The following is a 19,491-nucleotide window of genomic DNA, read 5'->3' as shown; positions in this document are numbered from 1 at the left end:
TAAAGAAAAGCCCATATATTGCTTGAAGAGTATTTGTGGGGGAAAAAAAGTCCATTTTCCCCCGGTTTTGAGATATAATTGACATATACCTCTGTATAAGTTTAAGGTGTACAGCATAATGGTTTGAATTACATATACTGTGAAATGATTACTGCACTAGGTCTGGCATTGATCAACTTACACAGACACAATAAAGAGAAAGCAAACAAAGAAAAAACTTTTTTTCTGGTGATGGAAACTCATAGGATTTACTCTCTTAACAGCTTTCCTATCTATCATACAGCTGTATTAACTATACATTACACCATGCTATACATTACATCCCTAACATTTATGTATCTTGTAACCAGAAGTTTGTACCTTTTGACCACCTTCCTCCAATTTCCACCTCTGTTAACCACAAATCTGATCTTTTTTGCATGACTTTTTTTTAATCCATTTAAGGAAGAAAAGTCACAGACTATTCATAAAAATTTTAAAAATATATGTTCACAAGTGTTTTTAACACCTATGACCACATGACCTTAACATTTTAAAGTACAAATGTGGTTCCTGAGCAAATGAAATCATGTGTTACCCAAATTAACAACAAAGATCAGTAGGGTTCTGAATCCAAAATAAATTATTTTCAGATAAAAAGCAAACTTTTGAATCTTAAAATTTTTTAATGTTTCAATTAGCAACACTTGTCAGTATGATTGTGATTCATATGATCACATTGCAGCTTCCTTGTGACATTAGTTATAAAATGTTGGATTAGGGTTTTATTCTTCAAAGCAGAAGAATCAAGTCTCAACTAACAGACTCACCAAAATGATACATCACTGGCCCCCTTCCACCAAAGGCTGCTCCAGTTTAGAGTTAAGAAATGCCCTGTGCTCGATCTGCTGAAGTTCATCTGTTCTATACAATTAATGGGTGGATTATTTGCCCCATAGCCTATTGAAGGCCCCCACGTTGTTAGTGCCTCACTCTCATTGGGCTTTTGATCATGTTTCTGCTCACTAATATCTTTACCTGTGAGGATGGGCAAGAAAAGGGAGGTAACTTGCTTAATGTCTTTTTCTACATTAAATTTTAATAAGGAGGGTAAAAGTTGATAAACTAAGTTGAGGAGTCTGGATTGCCTGCCAATGTCATCTGCCGATAGTCCCCAGGCCCGCGCATCCCATGGAAATCAGCAGTCGGCTCAGCTGGTAGGACATCCCAGCCTCCAAGCTTTGCGCAAAGACAACAGACGGGATGATGGAAGAAAATCTTCCCCAATTGTGGGGCCTTCGAGCTTTATCACATGCGGTACAGACCGCGCTAGACGTTTGATCCTGGTCATTGCTGGCAGCACCGGTCCACTTTCCCAGCGCGGGTCCCTCACACGCTGGATGCACAGTGTGACTGAGTCCGGGGCACCAGAGGCCCCTTCCCCAATGTCCCGGGCTCCTCCGGACAACTTAAAACCACAGTGATCGCGCGAGCTGGGTGACAAACGAGCAGCAGTGCAGAGCTGTCCCAGGAAAAGAGAGCACGGAGCAGCCGAGAAAGAGAGGGATCAGAGCCAAGGTCGCCGGCCCCCTCCAGCCTCAGCCATGACCCCCGCGGGCCGCCGTAGGTCCCCGCGAGCCGCCGTGAGCCCTGCGGGCCGCCGTAGGAGCGCCGTCCCTAGGCTGCGCTCTCAAGATGGCTGCCGAGCCCCGCTCCCCCCGGCGCCCTCGCTGAGGTCCCGGCAGCAGGCGAGCGGGGCGAGCCCTGCCTTCCGGCACCAGCGCGGCCTAGAGGCCGGGAGAGGCCGGCCGCCGGCTCCGCACGCACCGTCTCTCGGGGCGGGGCGCCGGGCCCCTTCCGGGGATGGGCCCCGGCGCCCGAGTCGACCCGACTTTGCCCCGGCTCCTCCCCGCTCGGGCGGGCGCTCCGCCGTGTCCCCGCCCGTCAGTCCGCCCGGCCCGGCTGGCCGCAGACGGGGCCTGGGCGGCCGCACGGGCAACTCCAAACCCCCGCGCGTCGGGAGGCGTCGGCGCTACCGCCGACCGGCGGCGGGTCCCGGGTTGCGACCCGGCCAGAGCGAAAAGGCGACGACACCATGTTCTCCCTCAAGCCTCCCAGACCCACCTTCAGGTCCTACCTCCTGCCGCCGCCCCAGGTAAACAACCTCCTCCCCGCGAGCGCCCCTCTCCTTGGCGCTTCCTGGGAGCCGCCGGGCCGACCGCCGGGAGGCTCCCCCGGTCTCCCTGTTCCCAGCCGCGCGATTGCCAGAGCCCGACGCTGGGAAAAGCGCCTTCTCGGGAGTCCCCACTGGCTCGGTGGAAACTTGTAAAACTTCGCCGCAGCCATTCTCAGCCCGGAGACCTGTGATCCGTAGTTTTGCCGTGTGATGAGACTCAAGGGAGTGTTTGGAGTTGGGTTTATTTAGTTCTTCGCCTGGCAGTTGTCCGCACTGTGGCCGCCAGCATGATTGCATCGCTTGTGGGCATCTGGTGGAGGAGGTTACCTGTCATAAATGTGAACACCTGGAAGCGGCACAGGCCGTTTTCATATTTTTGTCAGGACTCCCAATTGATAATGAAGAGATCTTTAAAAGATCTGGTAAAACATGTGAGAGATTTTAAGGGGGCGGGGGAAGTATGTGTCTGTTGCATGTGTCATCACTTAGAAAACAAAAATTGCTTTCGTATATCTCACGGGGAGAAAAAGTTTTGATCTTGATTTATTTTGCTGATGTATTTCAGACTGACGATAAGATTAATTCGGAACCGAAGATTAAAAAACTGGAGCCAGTCCTTTTGCCAGGTAAACATCAGAGTTTCAACAGATACTTTAGGAATGTGTTTTGGTCCAAGATTATTCTACCAACTAGTACTATGTGGCTGACTTCTCCCTTGTATTTACGTTAAACTTTACCTGGTTAAGAATCTAACGACTGAGATGACAGAAAAACTTGGTTAGAACTAAACAACAGCAACAAAAAGTAGTGATTAATTTGGTGTTTGTCCTTGAAAATGTAAGCACCCTAGAAAGCTCTCAAGAATATCACTACCTCGTTTCTTTTTTTGTCTCCTGAAATGTTCATTTTTGAAGCAATCATTAATTGGTTAGGTAGTGAGAGTACTCTTTGCCCTTCTTGTCTGCAACTTCATGCATTAATGATTAATAGGTCATCATTTTAATAGTATGAAAAGCAACTTTTATTATGTTTGGGTCGCTATACCAATAACAGAGCTTAGTGAACATTGAATTACTTACTTGGCAATTGTTTTTTGAAGGTGTCAGCTGTGTTTGCGGATTGTTTCAGTTTAGAATGGGGCTTCGCGACAGAGGCTCTGCGAAATATTTTGGGCCCAGTAATCCTTTGGTATAGGGACTGTCCCGTGCATTTTAGGATGTTTAGCAGTATTCCTGGCCTCTACTCACCAGATGCCAGTAGTACCCCCTTCTCCACCTCCTAGTGTGACCACCAAAATGTCTCCAGACGTTGCCAAAACTTATTTTTTGTCTTTTGCGTCCAGGAGCAAAATCTCCTCCCAGTGGAGAAGCACTGGTTTAGAACAAAATTTACCTTGAAACACCTTAAGAGGTAGAGGTAGGAATTGGTGAGAGATAGGAGTTAAGTTTTAAAGCATATAAAATACTATTTAATTGGTGTTTTGAATTGTATAACAATTATGTAATAATTAGGAAAATTTGGTTGTTTAATATGATTCTTGCGGGGAGTAGCCAGATACTTAGGAAAGCCTGTTTTTTTAAACCTGAAATCTAATCAAATACCAATTTGTGCGGCTACTTTCAACATTTAAAAATCTTAGTCATTACTTAATGCTAAATCTAGTAAAGTGATTAGAACTTTATAGGTAGTAATTGAATATGGAAACTTTATTTTGTGCTTCAAATTTTAAATTTTAAGTAGGAACAAACATTACAATCAACCTGTGGTTCAATATTATAGATGCTAACTCTTAAAAATTGTTTTCAACTTTATTATGGAACTTAGTTATAAATATTTTGCCTTTATTTTGTTAATGCTTTTTATCCAACCAGTGTGTACTAAAATAATCCTTTGTACTTTTCCTGAGAGTGAACAATAGAAATAATAAGTAACCTTTGCTCCCTGTGCATGCTCTTGTTTTAGCCTTAGTCACTCCAGGCATTTAAAAGTCAGCTGTGGGAAACAGTACTCATCTTAATTGAGTGAGTGCCTATGAGCTATTGAACTTTGGCTTCCTTTACTTTGTCTGAATAGGCCCTGTTCATAGGCCTTGATTTCCCTCTTCTGATATTATGATTTGGCGTTAATAAACCACAGGTCTTAGATATAAATGATAGTGCTTGATTTTTTAGGATTGCCTTTTATAGTTAAGATATGCTTATGAAAGAGTTACTAAATATCAGTGAGCAGGAAGAACTACAGAATTAACTAAAAACTTACCTTTCTACTAAAAAGTCACAGTTCTCTGGGGAAGGTATGAACTCATTTCCTGCCTGTAAGTGGTTTGTGAGTCCTAGAAAGGGCAGCTAAATGTAGATACTCTGATCCGTGTTACTTTTTCTTACATTGGCTCTGGGTATGCAAACATGATGGCTCTGGTACGCTGGGTTCTGTTTGCAGCTAACCTGTTTCTTACAAAGCATTTAGCCAATCCTGGATGAGTGTGTCTTTTGCCTTCCTTCCTCACTCCTTCTTTTCTTTCTCATCTTGGCCTTCCCATACACTCCCCAGTTTCTTTCTACCTGGCCACCCCGTTTTGGTCTCTGTTTCCTGCTTCCCCTCTTGAGCCACCTGTCTGACTACCACCAGAACCTCCGTTGCTCCTCCTTTGGCCTGCGTCCTACTACTCGACCTGTGAAATCTGGAAGACAGGTGGAAAGTAATTGAGGCATTGGTCATCTAAAGACCTGGGCTAGGTTAGGGTTTTTACTAAGAGGGCTAAATAATATAGTTCTTGCCTTACTTATAGTCAGAAACCAAGAGGAAGCTTGGCCAAGTCAGCTGTGGCTTTACACAGGCACACGGAACAAGAAGTAATTGTTCAGAGATATAGTATTGCATGTTATACTTTGGCATAGTGCCTTGGGTTCGAGGATATCCTACTTTAGTTGCCCAAAGTTTGAACTTTTACAAGCAGATGAAAATTAGACACGAAATGAATTGTGTGCAGTTACTGTGTGTTCCTTTGGAACTTAACAAGGCTAAATTTAAAATGATCTTCGTCTTTTATTAAGTGAAGAAAATAGAAGAAACTGGTAATTTAATTCCGATTGTGCTTTGTGGTAGTAATTTTCAGTTTGCCTGGTTCATGAATCTCCTTGAGGTAGAGGTTGTGTCTAATTCGACTTTGTGGACTTGATGTCTAGTGCGGTGCATTGAGCTGCTGCTTGAGTGTCTGACCAAATGAAAGGACCCCTAGAACGCCAGTTTGAATTGTTACCGTAGCCATACACACAGGCAGACAGACCAGCTCTCAGATTGAGTAGTGGAAGACTGTTACTTTCTGCCGTGTGTCTCTGCTGTCTCCCAGAGCCACACTTCTTAAGAGAATTATTATCTGAGCCTGGAATTGAGATACAGTGCCCTGTCAAGGCAGCTAGCTTTGTCTGGGCTTTCTCTTCATCTTCCCATCATTACAGGAATCTTGTTCTTTTAATGATTGTGTTGTATATGTGTAAAATCACCCCAATCCTTTTGAAAATAGGGAGAGTTTGAATTTTTAAATACATGTGTGTGCGTGTATGTTCCTGCATATATTTGTTAAGGGCAAGTACTGCCAGGCTATGTTCATATATTTTGGAGGGGAGGGCAGAGAGAGAGAGAGAGAGAGAGAGAATCTTAGGCAGGCTCCACACCCAGGACGGAGCCTGATGTGGGGCTTTATCTCAGAACCCCGAGATCATGATCTGAGCCAAAATCAGGAATTGGACACTTAACCGACTGAGCCACCCAGGCACCCCAGACTATGCTCATATCTTTTTCGGAGAGCTGCTGGACTGGTGAAGCAGTTCACTGAGCACCTGAGCTGGGTGCCTGGCTCTGAGCCAGGTGGGGAAAGTGCTAGAGGAGCGTGTCCCTGCATCACAGCAACGCCTGTGGACAGGGGAGAAGATAGTGACCTGTATTACTCTTTTCCAGGATCTGGCTGGCATCAGATCTGGATGAAGTTTTTACCAGCCCTTGGTCCAGTTGAGAAAATTAGGAAAAATGCAGCTTTTGCCCACAGAGCTAAGCTGATTTGAAGGATTGTCCTGTATTCTGAGATTTTGTTCTCCCAGCTTCCTCGTTATAGATATATTCTCTGTTAAATGATGGTGGTAGTAGCTATGGCTTTAAAGAAGTTTTTAAGTTAGCAATATAAAAGGTTAAGAACTCTGTGTTGGTTGCCTGAATTGTTTTTATAGTATACCTGATTTGTGGAATCTGAACTAGAAACCACTTGATAAGGTTTTTATAATATCAAAGATATAATTTCTCTAAAAGATTTATTTATTTTAGAGAGAGAGAGAGAGCACACAAGTGGGAGGGGCAGAGGGAGAGGAAGAGAGAATCCCAAGCAGATTCCTCGCTGAGCAGGGAGCCCAATGTGGGGCTGGATCCCAGGATCATGAGATTATGACTTGAGCTGAAACCAAGAGTCAATGCTTAACCGACTGCACCACCCAGGTGACCCCATAGGTACAATTTAATGAGCACTTACATAGAGAACATCAGTAATTTTGTCTGCCTAGGAATCATTTCACTGTCTTCTGAAAAACTCACCCTCTCTCCTTTGACATATCGATCTTCCCCATCCCCACACTGCCTTGGGTTCTAGTGTGGCCAGCAAGGATAATAACCCACCCCCAGACTGCAAGAATGGGCACAGTTCTGCCTCTGGATATTTTCAGATTCCTTTTCGGTAATTCTGCCAGTGGCCGTAGTTCCAGGAAAACTGCCCCAAAGAGTGAAGTCCCAGGTTTTAGAGAGGCAGAGGCGTAACACTAAGGAGGACTTCTGAAGGTGTTCAAGCTCCTGGGCTCCATTTTCCTTGAAGTCCAGCTAACACAAAAGCCACAGATTTCTTTTTACTTAGCTAGCTCCAGGCACACTTCTGATACTTTCAACTAAAATCTTTAATATGTAGCTTTCAGGTTACTCTTCCTAACAGCTTTCTCGGGGAGGCACCCATTCATCTTCGTGTGCCCGATGAGGTGACTGTAGTTGCGCACGGTGGGTAACTCGCCCAGTCCGCACAGCCGGCAAGGGCAGAGCTGGGATTCTGAGCCCCACTCCCAGGCTGTGCCTTTAACCACTGAGCAGCAGGGCCTACCTGGCCGCACTGGTGACGTTAGGGTACAGATTTATGCTTTGGAACTGGAGAGGGGGTGGATTGGATGTCAGCCTAGAAGTTCTCTAGTGAGGTAAAAAGAGCTCTGTCCTTGGCTGTGCCCTTTCCACAGCAGTGACAGATTTTGACCCAACTTGAGGAACAACTTTCAATTTCAGCTGCCAGAAAACGGACTGCCTTGGTGGCAGTGGACTTCCTGTCACTGGCCGTGCCGAAGCAGGGGCTGGTGGAATGCCAGCGGCTTTGTCATGAGGTGGTGAGCTTTGCAGTAAGTGGGCTTGCTGGCCTTTTCTCTCTTCTAACTCTAGGGCAGGATCTTATTAAGGATCTGTGAGGTGGGAGGGAGGATGGCTTGAAACACCGTGGCTAACAGTAACGAGTTCACTGTTCCACAGGTATCTAATGCATGTCCGTGCTGAAAAGCTGAAAAAGTTGGGGTCCTGCCCTTAGGTGGTTTCAGTTCATGGGGGGAAATGCTTCAGGAGAGCAGAGGTGGCGAGGGCTCCGAGGAAGGGCACCGAAGCGAGATTGGGGGTTGGGGAGGTGTCAGGGAATGACTTCTGCCCTGCATCTTGCGTGCCTGCTGAGCCTCAGCCGCCGTGTAAGGCTGTGCGTCCGCTCAGCTCTTTCCCCCTTCCCGTCTGTAATGCCGGCAGCGCTTTCAGCGTCAAGATGAACTGTTAGATGGATAATGAATGCACTCATTGTCAGAGTCTTTTGTAATCGGATCAGGAAAGCATACGACCCTGGGCCATCTGGAAAATGAACATAGCCATTGTTGGGTAGATGTCTTGTTTATTTTTTTACATATTCACTGTTTAGACCATTTGTGTACTGTTCTTGTTTTCTGCCTCGCTGTAATTCTTACTTCGTCACTTGCACGGTAAATCCCTTAAAGGTAGACGTTCTCTTTTGGGTGTTTTACGTTTTGTGTTGTTTTTTAATACCTTTTTGTAGATCGGCTTTAAAGATGATTGTAGGCTGATTTTTTGAGTATTTTAATTCATACATAACGTTGCTTTTGAAAGCACCGAAGGACTTGTGACTCCGTTTGGGAACAGTGAGGCGTGTAACTGTTCTGTTTGTCCCTCACCTGTGGAGCCTTCAGGACGGTCCTCAGGCTGCTGCCGCAGGACACAGGCCAGCATTTCGTTACTCGCTTCCTCGCTTCTGACCGTCAGTCTCTCTGCACCTTAGCTCCTCAGAATATCTCCGTGAACTTGCACAAGTAAAATCCTACTTACCCAAGATAAAAATCCAAATTCTGTAACCCCAGTAATTTGCCAGCACTCCACCTTGCTGACCTCTGTACTGTTTCCTAGTGTTGATACTTGCCTCAGTCAGGCTGGTTCCTTTCTCTCTCGCAGATGCCTGATTCTTTATTTAGGCCTTTGTCACTGTTGTCATCACGTGTTCTCTCGATCTCAGTCTTCTTCTGCCTTCAAGATTTCCTTCTGGTGGGCGCCTGGGTGGCTCAGTCGTTAAGCGTCTGCCTTTGGCTCAGGTCATGATCCCAGGGTCCTGGGATCGAGCCCCACATCGGGCTCCCTGCTCCGTGGGAAGCCTGCTTCTCCCTCTCCCTCTCCCCCTGCTTGTGGTCCCTCTCTCACTGTGTCTCTCTCTGTCAAATAAATAAATAAAATATTAAAAAAAAAAAAAGATTTCTTTCTGGTTTCCTCCCAGGGTCTGCACTTCTAACCCTCCTTCAGCCCACTTACTGGACGTGCTACGTGATTACATGCTTTTCTGTATTGTGTGACCTGCAAAATTGGACCCTTAGTACCCACGATGGCATTAGACGTTTTGTGTTTGTCTTCCATATAGTTTCAACCTCCCTTCATAATTTTTAGGCCACTTTAATTCCTGAATTTATCTACAGCTAGGGTGACAACTGGTCCCACTTTGCCTGTGACCGTCCTGGTATTAGTGCTGAAAGTCCCGCATGCCAAGAGTCCCCTCCGTTCCAGACAGCCAGTCACCATATGTAAAGCCATATATTGAATTCTTAATTGGCCTAAACACGTTCCGTAGGTTAATTAGCTGCTGTATACAGTTAGGCTTTGTCTTATTTTCCAAACTAAAATGTATTATGGGAAAATTTATTTTTATTCATCAAACATGTATTGACTTTCTAAATGTATTGACTTTCTAAATGTGGAAGATACTATGAAAGATGACAGTTTTTGGTTCTCTGGAAGTTAAAAACTTTCTTAGCTATGCCATTTTTGAAGATTTATTAATTTTAATTATATTTCCTTTATATAGGAAGGGTGGAAGGGTCTTGCGAAAACAAATTTTGATGATTTCTTTATCCCTTCCCAGGTTGTAGTAGAAACTCTTGACCCATCATCTGATTTAGATAGCTTTTTCTGCGGTGCTTTTTGCTTACCCCACAGTGAAACAAATTTCCTACTTTATCTTCCATGAGGCCTCCCCGTGGCTTCCCTCCAGTGGTGTGCTGGAAAGTGCTTGGTGGTGAAAATCCTCCCACCAGGGCTGATTGCAGGCTGTCAACTTGAGGGCCCAGAGCCCGGACTGGGGGGGGGGGGGGGGGGGGGCGGGGAACTGGAGGTTGTCCTGAGCCAGTGCAGGCCGGCTAGCACAGCACTGCTCTGCCACCTGACAGGCGCAGGAGTGGTCTCTGGGAAAACTTCATGGCCCTCTGGAGTTCTGAAGCTTTTGATAGGTGCTTTCTTTCTTAGGGCTCACTAATTCAAGATGAAGCAAGGACAGCCTCAGTACTCTTCTATTTATGTATCTATCCTCTCTAGGAAGAGGCCATATCATATCTTTTTCTTTCCTGTCTCTAAGCTAGTGTTCGGGCCCCCAGTACCGTAGTACTTGGAGTAACTTTAACAGTCCCTACCCAGTGTTACTGCTTTTTTATGGAGTATGAGCGAAAATTATTATGAGAGTGGACAGCTGTACTACATGAGCCAGACATTTTAAAGCCTGGTTCCATGTGAACATAATTTAATGTTATCAAATAAAACTCAAGCCAGGTTAACTTGACGCTTACTGAATTATATGCTTATAATAAGAAGACCCAAACAGAGCATCTCTCCAGCAGTGCCCTCCTTTTCATCCTCCCCTCCATCCCGCCCGACTTCTCTTTCTCTCCCAAAGCTTTGTTCCCATTTTCCGCTCTCAGCACTGTTTGACGCTTCAGTTTCCTTAAAAGACCACAGCCCAGAGAGTCCCTATTCAACTTTTGTTGTTACTTTTCTATTTCTTGTCGTTTTTTCTCAGTAGTTTTATTTTTAAATACACTTGGATTTACAAGAGTTGTCTAAAAGAGTGCAGATAGTTAACGTACACTGTTCACCCAGCTTCCCCTAATGTTAATATCTTACATGACCTTTTTAAATTTAGCTAAATTAAGAAATTAGCAATGCAAGTTTTATTCACATTTCCCTAGTTTTTCTACTAATGTCCATTAGCTGTTCCAAGATGCCATCAGGGATACCATATTGCATTTAGTCATTATGTCTCCTTAGCGTCTTTAGTCTGACAGTTTCTCCATTTTTACTGATGGACTGATGCATTCTTTCATGTTGGAGCCTGTATCCTTTTGAAATATCCTCCCCCCCCCCCCCCCCCCCCCGACTCTTTCTCCTTCCTTCCTTTCTGGCATTCTGGAACTACCAGAGACTCCCTACTTATGTTGTGTTTCCTCTGCCCCGGCTCTGGAATTAGCTGTTTTGCAAGGATCTCAGGTTCCTGTCATTGGAGAATGGTCTTTAAATACCAAGATCCATGTGCTCAATATGCTTTGTTGCTGGAGTGTCACGCCTTAGGCCTATAGGGGCCAAAGTAGAAAATATGCACCTGTGTTACTAACCCACGTATATACACATCTCTCTCTGTTTCTGTATCCATCTGAATATATGTAAAACTTCTTAAGAAACCATGTCTAGCAAACTTTCTGTAAAGTATCAGGCAGTAAATGTTTTGGACTTTGAAGGCCATAAAGTCTCTGTTGCAAGTATTCAGCTCTGTCTTTGTCCCGTGAAAGCAGTCATAGCCAGTACACAAACAAACAAGTATGGATATGTTTCAGTAAAATGTTACTTACAAAAACCAGGTCTGGACTTGGTCTATGGGCTGTGCCCGGCCATCCCCTGGACTCAATAAATGATTAAATGCATTCTCCTTTGATCTTTGTCTCATTCTCAGTGCATTCATGGGCTTGACATTTTACATTTGTGCCATAAGTAAGAGGATCATGTTGCTAGAGAAGAAGGGCTGTCCTTGAGCGTGTGCTTTATAAATACAGTTGGCTGATGGTACTCTGAGGCTGCCATGTCCTGTCTAATAAGACCTCCATCTCTTTCCGTTATCACTTCTCCCCTTCTCAGGAACCTAAAATCCTGTGGTATGGCTTTTTTTTTTTTAAAGTAAACTTTTGAGTATAACATACATAAAAAATATATATGAATCTTTAGAGTTACAACTGAATGAATTTTTGTAGCGTTGGTTTGAGAGTCCTTGGGCGGATGAGTTTGCTAGTCAAGAAAAGTGGCACAGCATGAAGTGATGTAGGTTATACTTTGTGAGCCAGTAGCTTTAGTATGAAGAAATCAGTGTTATAGGAGTATGACATCTAACTGTGTGAAATGTGAATAATTAACTTAGGGTTTTGTTTTGTTTTTATTTTCAAGTTAAGGGCCCTCTTATAATTGGTAGCTAAGATTTCTTGGTGGGAAGAAAGGGTTGAGTATTCACTAGCCCACATTCTGATATTGGGAAGCATTGGGTTCAAAGAGCTATTGAAGATTTAAATTTTATGTATTCGAATTATTTGATGAGTTTCAATGTATAGTTTTGTCATTTAAAATTTTTTTCTCATTAGAATCCAGTTAAGACTAGTACTTTGAATCTTTAATTCAGTTTTGGTGCTTCCTGTTTCTGGATACAGTACATTTAATTTTATGTAAGCATAGAGAAACAAATACTGGATTTGATATCAGAACACTTGGTTATAAGTTGAAAACTTCTTATTTTTTTTTAAAGATTTTATTTTATTTATTTGAGAGAGTGAGAGAGAGAGAACACAAGAGGGGGTAGGGTCAGAGGGAGAAGCAGACTCCCTGCTGAGCAGGGAGCCCGATGCGGGACTCAATCCTGGGACTCCAGGATCATGACCTGAGCCGAAGGCAGTCACTTAACCAACTGAGCCACCCAGGCGCCCAACTTCTTATTATTTTTTAAATCTTAGGAAAGTGATTCTTTGGGTCCAAGTCCGTTATCTGCCATACCTTACAGGTTGTTGAAAGAATCAAATGGGAAAAATTTTGAGAAACTCCCAATACAGCTCCCTATGTATGTGGTAAGCAAGCACAGCAGTTCTGTTCCTTTTTTCTAACTTCATGTGAGTTTACGCACGCAGCTTATCTCCTCACCCTCTTGGCTGCTTGGCCGTATTAAATTCCTGGTTTTGTTCTGTCTGGAGCACCCTCTCTTCTATTGGTGGTGGTTGCCTGATAAACCAGGGAGCAGTGAAGTGATTTAATTCATTCACATGTTCAACACTCATTTAATAGACTCCTACCTTGTGCTAGGCATTTGTCTAGGAACTGAAATTTCAGCATTGAGGAAAAACCAGACCACCTTCTACCCTCATGAACATATGATCCTAAGGGTGGGACGGGCAGTAATTTAAAAATATATGTATAATTGTAGCTGTGTAAATGCTAGGGATTACAAGTATATGATGCTGGGGTTGAGGGATTTAATCTAGGTGGGGACATTTAAAAAAAAAAAGGCATTTCTGAGAAAGTGATTAGGCTAAGGGAGAATATTCCAGGAAATGGGAACAACATGTGCAAACACCGCATCCAGTGGAAGCAGTATGATCCCTAGGAGGGATTAAAAGAGCACTATGGTGTGAGGGTGAGGAGGACAGTGGCAGAGGGTGAGGGGCGCAGGGCCTCACAGGCCATGTGAAGGAGGTTTGTCTTCGGGATGGAAAATTACTCAGATGGTTTAAGCTGAGAATTTGACCTGAGTAAATTTGAATTAAATCCTCAAGTAAATGGTGGGTTGCTGTTCTTAAAATAATCTTGTGTATTTTTAAGAACTTTGAATAAAAGTTACTATTACAACTCAAATTTATCAGAACAGTTTTGTTGAGCGAAAGGATCGTTTTGAGACTCTAGTTGCATTCTTGAATTGGTAGGTATTTGGGGCTTGTCAGCAAACAGGTTCTATCCACCACTGTTAAGGTTTTTACAATGATAAATATGGATGAAGTAGATCAGTACCCTCACTCTTCTACCATTGACCCTGGAGACGGAATGCTTACAAATGTCCCTGGGTCTAGTTGAATTTTAGATCTTGAAATTAAGGTTTATTTTAATGAAGACCACGCTTTAAATAAATTACTCCTTTCAAAGCACATTATAAATTTTGTTTTGACATCTTATGTTTCTTTCTTTAGTCTTCTCTTTTAACTTTGAAACTATATTTTAAAGTTTTATTGCCAAGTACTCTGAAACTATATTTTAAAGTTTTATTGCCAAGTAAGTTATAATTTGGGTGCAGAGGGAAACTCACTTTGGCTTTATGGAATATACCTTATTTAAATTTTTTTAAAAATCAATTTATTTAAACTAAAAAAAAAACAAATCAGTTCACCCATTTCTTCATCCTCCACCTCTGGCAAACACTAAGTTGCTCTCCATATCTAAGACCTTGGATTGTTTGTTTGTTTATTTTTTAGATTCCACATATAAGAGAGATTATACAGTATTTGACTAATTTCAGTTAGCATAATCCCCCCACGGTGCATCCATGTTGTTGCAAATGGCAAGATTTCATTTTCTTTTATGACTGAATAATATTCCTGTGGGGGGGGGGGGCATAATATGTGCCACATCTTCTCTGTCTGTTCATCCACTGATGGATACTTACGTTGTTTCCATATTTTGGCTTTTGTAAATAATGCTGCAGTGACATGTGGGTGCATATATTTTTTCATGTTAATGTTCTCATTTTCTTTGGATAAATACCCAGAAGTGGAATTGTTGGATCATATGGTAGTTCTGTTTTTAATTTTTAAGGAACTTTTACACTGTTTTCTGGTGTCTGCACCAATTTACATTCCCACCAACAGTGTAGAAGGATTGCCTTTTCTCCACATCCTTGCCAACACTTGTTATTTCTAATCTTTTTGTTAATAGCCATTCCAGCAGGTGTGAGGTGATGTATCATTGTACTCTTGATTTGCATTTCCTTGACATATAGAGCATCTCTTCATGTACCTATTGGCCATCTGTATGTCTTCTTTGGAGAAATATTTATTCAGATCTTCTGCCCATTTTTAAAATCAGGTTTTGTGTTTTAGCTGTTGAGTTTTATGAGTTTTTTATATATTTTGGATGTTAGCCTCTTCTATAATTTCAAAGTATTTTCTTTCATTCAGTAGGTTGCCTTTCCATTCTGTTGATGGTTTCTTTTGCTGGGCAGAAGCTTTTTAGTTTGATGAAGTCCCACTTGTTTGTTTCTGCTTTTGTTAAAAGCTTTTGCTTTTGGTGTCAGAATCAAAAAATTATCACCAAGACCTGTGTTAAGGAGTATACCACCTATGTTTTCTTCTAGGAGTTTTATGGTTTTAGGTCTAACATTCGAGTCTTTAATCCATTTTAAGTTAATTTTTGTGTATCATGTAAGATAGTGGTCTAGTTTCATTCTCTTGCATATGACTATCTAATTTTCTAAATACCATTTATTAAAGAGACTGTCCTTTCCCCATTGTATACTCTTGGCTCCTTTGTTAGAAATTAATTGGCCAAATATGTGTGGGTGGGTTTATTTCTGGGCTGTCTATTCTGTTCCATTGATCTATGTGTCTGTTTACCAATGGCCATATTGTTTTAATTACCATAGCTTTATAATATAGCTTGAAATCAGGGAGCATGGTGCCTTCAGTTTTGTTCTTTTTCAAGATTGCTTTGGCTATTTGGGTCTTTTATGGTTCCATACAGATTTTAAGATTGTTCTATTTCTGAGATAAATGCCACTGGAATTTTGGTAGAGATTGCATTGAATTTATATATTGCTTTGGGTAGAATGGACGTTTTAACGATATTAATTCTTCAAGTCATGGGCATGGGATATCTTTCCATTTATTTGTGTCATCTTTAATTTTTTTCACTAATACCTCGTCTTCAATATACAGGGTTTTTGTTTTTTTTTTTCCATCTTGGTTAAATTAGTTCTGGGTATTTTATTCTTTTTGATACAGTTGTAAATGGGTTTCCTTAATTTCATCATAAATGGATGTTGAATTTTGTCAAATGCTTTTTCTGTATCTATTGAAATGATCATAGGATTTTTACCCTTCAGTGTGTTAATGGGATGTATCACATTGACTGATTTGCAGATGTTGAACCATCCTTGCATGCCTGGAATAAATCCTACTCCCTCATGGTATGTGATGGTTTTAATGTATTATTGAGTTTTTCTGTTTGCAAGTATTTTGTTGAGGATTTTTGCGTCTATGTTCATCAGGGAAATTGGCCTGTTATTTTCTTGTGCTTTTGGTAATTTATTCAAACTGTTGACAGTAATAGAGTCCCCAACCGTTATTATATTGCTGTCTTATTTCTCCCTTTAGGTCTGTTAATATTTCCTTTTTATATTTAGGTACTCCAATGTTGGGTGCGTAAGTATTTACAAATGTTACATCTTCTCGTTGGATCGACCCTTTTACCATTATGTAGCACCCTTCTTTGTCGGTTATCACAGTCTTTGTTTTAAAGTCTATTTTGTCTGATGTAAGTATAGATACTCCAGCTTTGGTTTCCATTTGCATGGAAAATCCCTTGTTACATCCTTCTTTTTCAGTCTGTGTGTCCATACATCTAAAGCGAGTCTCTTAGAGGTAGCATATAGATGGGTCTTGTTTTTTTATCCATTCATCCACTCTGTATCTTTTGATTGGAACATTTAGTCCATTTACATTTAAAGTAATTATTGAGAGGTTTGTGCTTATTGCCATTTTATTACTTGTTTTCTGGCAGTTTTTGTAGTTCCTCTCTGTTCCTTTCTTCCATTGCTCTCTTCCTTTGTGGTTTGATGGCTTTCTTTAGTGGTATGCTTATATTCTTTTCTCTTTATCTTTTGTGTATATACTATAGGTATATAGTGTGTGTATATATATATATATACATATGACTGTATATAGGTTTTTGCTTTGTTTTGTGTGTGTGTGTGTGTGTATATATATATATATAACAATATATAGGTTTTTGCTTTGTTTTGCAACCATGAGGCTTGCATATAACAACTTCTATCTGTTGCAGTCTATTTTAAGTTGATAACAATTTAAGTTTTATCCCATTGTAAAGCTCAAGATTATTACTCTTCCCGCCCACACTTTATAGTTTCTGATGTCACATTTTACATCTTTTTATCTTCTGTATCCTGTAACCAAATATTGTAGTTTTAGGTAATTTCTTTTGTCTTTTAACCTTCTTAATAGCTTTAGACATAATTAATCTGCTACCTTTACTATATGTGTATCTTTCCAGTGAGATGTAATCTTTCATATGTGTTCTTGTAATTAATTAGTGCCCTTTCTTTTCAGTGTAAAGAAGTCTTTTTTAACATTTCTTGTAAAGCCAGTTTAGTGGTGATAAACTTCTTTAGCTTTTGCTTGTCTGGAAAATTTTTTATTTCCTCTTCACTTCTGAATAATTTTGCTGTGTAGAGGGTTTTTTCTTTCAGCACTTTGAATATATAGTGTCACCGTCTCCTGGCCTGTGCAGTTTCTGCTGAAAGGGCTGCTGATAGCCTTGTGGGGCTTCCTTGTCTGTAGTAAGTTGTTTTTCTCTTTCCACTTTTAATATTCTCTCCTTGTCTTTAACTTTTAACATTTTAATTACAATGTGTCTTGGTGTCTCTTTGGGTTGCTCTTGTTGGGAACTTCCTGAGCTTCCTGGATCTGGATGTCTGTTTCCTTCCCCAGGTTAGGGAAGTTTTCAGAAATTATTTCTTCCAATAAGATTTCTCCCCCTTTCCCTTCTCCTGGGAGCCCTATGATGCAAATGTTAGTTCATTTGATGTTGTCCAGTAAGTCCTTTAAACTATCCTCAGATTTTCCATTCTTTTTTTCTTTTTGCTATCCTGATTTGGCTGGGTTCTATTGCCTTGTTTTGAAGTTGACTGATTCTTTTTTTTTTCATCTAGTCTGTTATTGAACCCCCTTGGGGCGTTTTTGGTTCAGTTACTGTATTCGACAACCCTGTGACTTCTGTTCAGTATCTTCTTACATCTTCCATCTTTTTGTTCTCATTGTGTTCATACATTTTTTTTTCCCAGTTCTGTGAGCATCTTTTTTTTTTTTAATTTAAATGCAATTTTTAAAATCTCTGAAGTCAGAAAAGCTATCCTGAAAACTGCCTCCTTCAAACAGTTCAAGAAAACTCATTGTGCTTGACACACAATGTTACATTAGTTTCAGGTATCCAACTTAGTGATTTGACAGCTTTACACATTATGTCCTGCTCACAAGTGTAGCTACCATCTGTCCTGTTGCATAGCTATTACAACATCAACGATGTATTCCTTATGTTCTGCTTTTTATTCCTCTAAGTTACTCATTCCATAACTGGAGCCCTGTATCTCCTGCTCCTTTGCCCAACCACCCACTGTCTTCCCCTCTGGCAACCATCAGTTTGCCCTCTGTATTTATGGTTCTGATTTTGACTTTGTCTATTTATGTTTTTAGATTATACTTACAAGTGGAATCATATGGTATTTGTCTTTCTCAATCTGACTTACTTTTAGTTAGCATGATACCCTCTAGGCGCATCCATGTTGTCTCAAATGGCATGATCTCATCCTTTATGGCCGTGTAATACTCCATTGTGTATATATACCACATTTTCCTTATCCATTTGTCTATTGATGGATACTTATGTTGCTTCCATGTCTTAACTGTTGTAAATAATGCTGCAATAAACAGGGGCATTTTTATCTTTTTGAGTTAGTGTTTTCATTTTTGGTGAGCATCTTTACCACCATTATTTTGAACTCTTTATCAGGTAAATTACTTATTTCTATTTAAGTTTTTTCTCTGAGGTTTTATCTTGTTCTATCATTTGGAACATACTCCTCTGTTTCTTCACTTTGCTTGACTCTCTGTGTTGGTTTCTATATAGTAGATGAAACAACAACCTCTCGCAGTCTTGAAGGAGGGGCCTTGTGTAGGAGATGAACCTTATTGTTCAGCCCTCCCCCAGCTCTTTGTTCAAACCATCCTGCTTGTCCAATCAGCCTATTATATTTTTAATAGTTCCCAGTAGTTCAGAATGTGCCAAATCAGTCAGTGTTGCAGAGGGGAGGATCTCAGCACCTAGATTCCAGCTGACTGGAAGCCAAACCCTCAGGCATCAACTTTTTAAGGTATGCAATATATAGATAGTCTTGTGGGACCACAAGTGTAAGCCCTACTGGCCACGAGAGCCAGGAGAGCTGGAGGTGTCTCCTGGGTAGAAGTTAGAAAAATCGGTACTCCAGACAAGTGTATGAGCTCTTTTCTGGGTGATACTAGTAAGCTGGTGAAAGGCAGAGGGAGAACATCAAGATGGCCTCCACAGCCCACTTTCTTTGACAGCAGTCCTCTAGACCACTAAATGTATGCCAGACCTGAAGCCTGCTCTAGCATAAGCAGAGAGGCCTCCTTCGGAAAGACTGGGGAGAGGGGCGGGGGTGGTGGTGCCTGTCTCCTGTCTGTGCAGCACCCGAGGGGTGGTTGCCTGCCAAGAACCATCTCTCTCATTGTCATAGGGTCATGGTATCCAGAATGCAAACCCCCCTGGGGGCCACTAGAGCCAGATGATCAAGGGGTGTCCCCTGGGCAGCAGTGCAAAAACTAGGACTCCAGACATAAAAGCCAGGACATGAGAGGCACGTAAAGTGCCCCTCCAGGAGACCCTGATGCCCTGGAGTGCTGCAGAGCGTGAGCACAAAGAGAGCGCACACCCTCCGAGGTTTCTAGAAAGGATTACAGTCAGACCCTAGATGTGTGTGTCATTAGAAACTTGCCCCTCAGGCCACGGTTGTGATGTTTAGCTAATGGTCCTCCTTCACAGAAAGACTGTGCTCCTGGGTCTGTTGCCTCTTGCTGTACCTTGGGGGTGGTAGCTGTTTAAGAACTCTTTCTCCAGTGGTTACAGTCCTG

At 41.9% G+C, this 19,491-nt stretch overlaps 1 protein-coding gene across 2 annotated transcripts in view; it reads left to right on the top strand.

The window, feature by feature from the left end:
• The first annotated feature begins 552 nt into the window (after positions 1-552).
• Positions 553-19,491, top strand: part of MTMR10 (myotubularin related protein 10) — a 54,021-nt gene continuing 35,082 nt past the window's right edge. Inside the window, exons 1-2 of one of the 2 annotated variants that reach the window (XM_032391234.1) lie at positions 553-2,134; positions 2,721-2,781. In XM_032391234.1, the coding sequence (XP_032247125.1) occupies positions 2,075-2,134; positions 2,721-2,781 (121 nt within the window). In that variant the 5' untranslated portion in view covers positions 553-2,074. The remainder of the gene's footprint in view (positions 2,135-2,720; positions 2,782-19,491) is intronic. The other variant, XM_032391235.1, reaches the window with a different exon arrangement.

The sequence above is a fragment of the Phoca vitulina genome, unplaced genomic scaffold, assembly GCF_004348235.1.
Source record: "Phoca vitulina isolate PV1807 unplaced genomic scaffold, GSC_HSeal_1.0 scaffold61, whole genome shotgun sequence".
In the NCBI taxonomy this organism is placed as follows: domain Eukaryota; kingdom Metazoa; phylum Chordata; class Mammalia; order Carnivora; family Phocidae; genus Phoca; species Phoca vitulina.
This window is presented reverse-complemented; position numbering and strand designations above follow the sequence as displayed.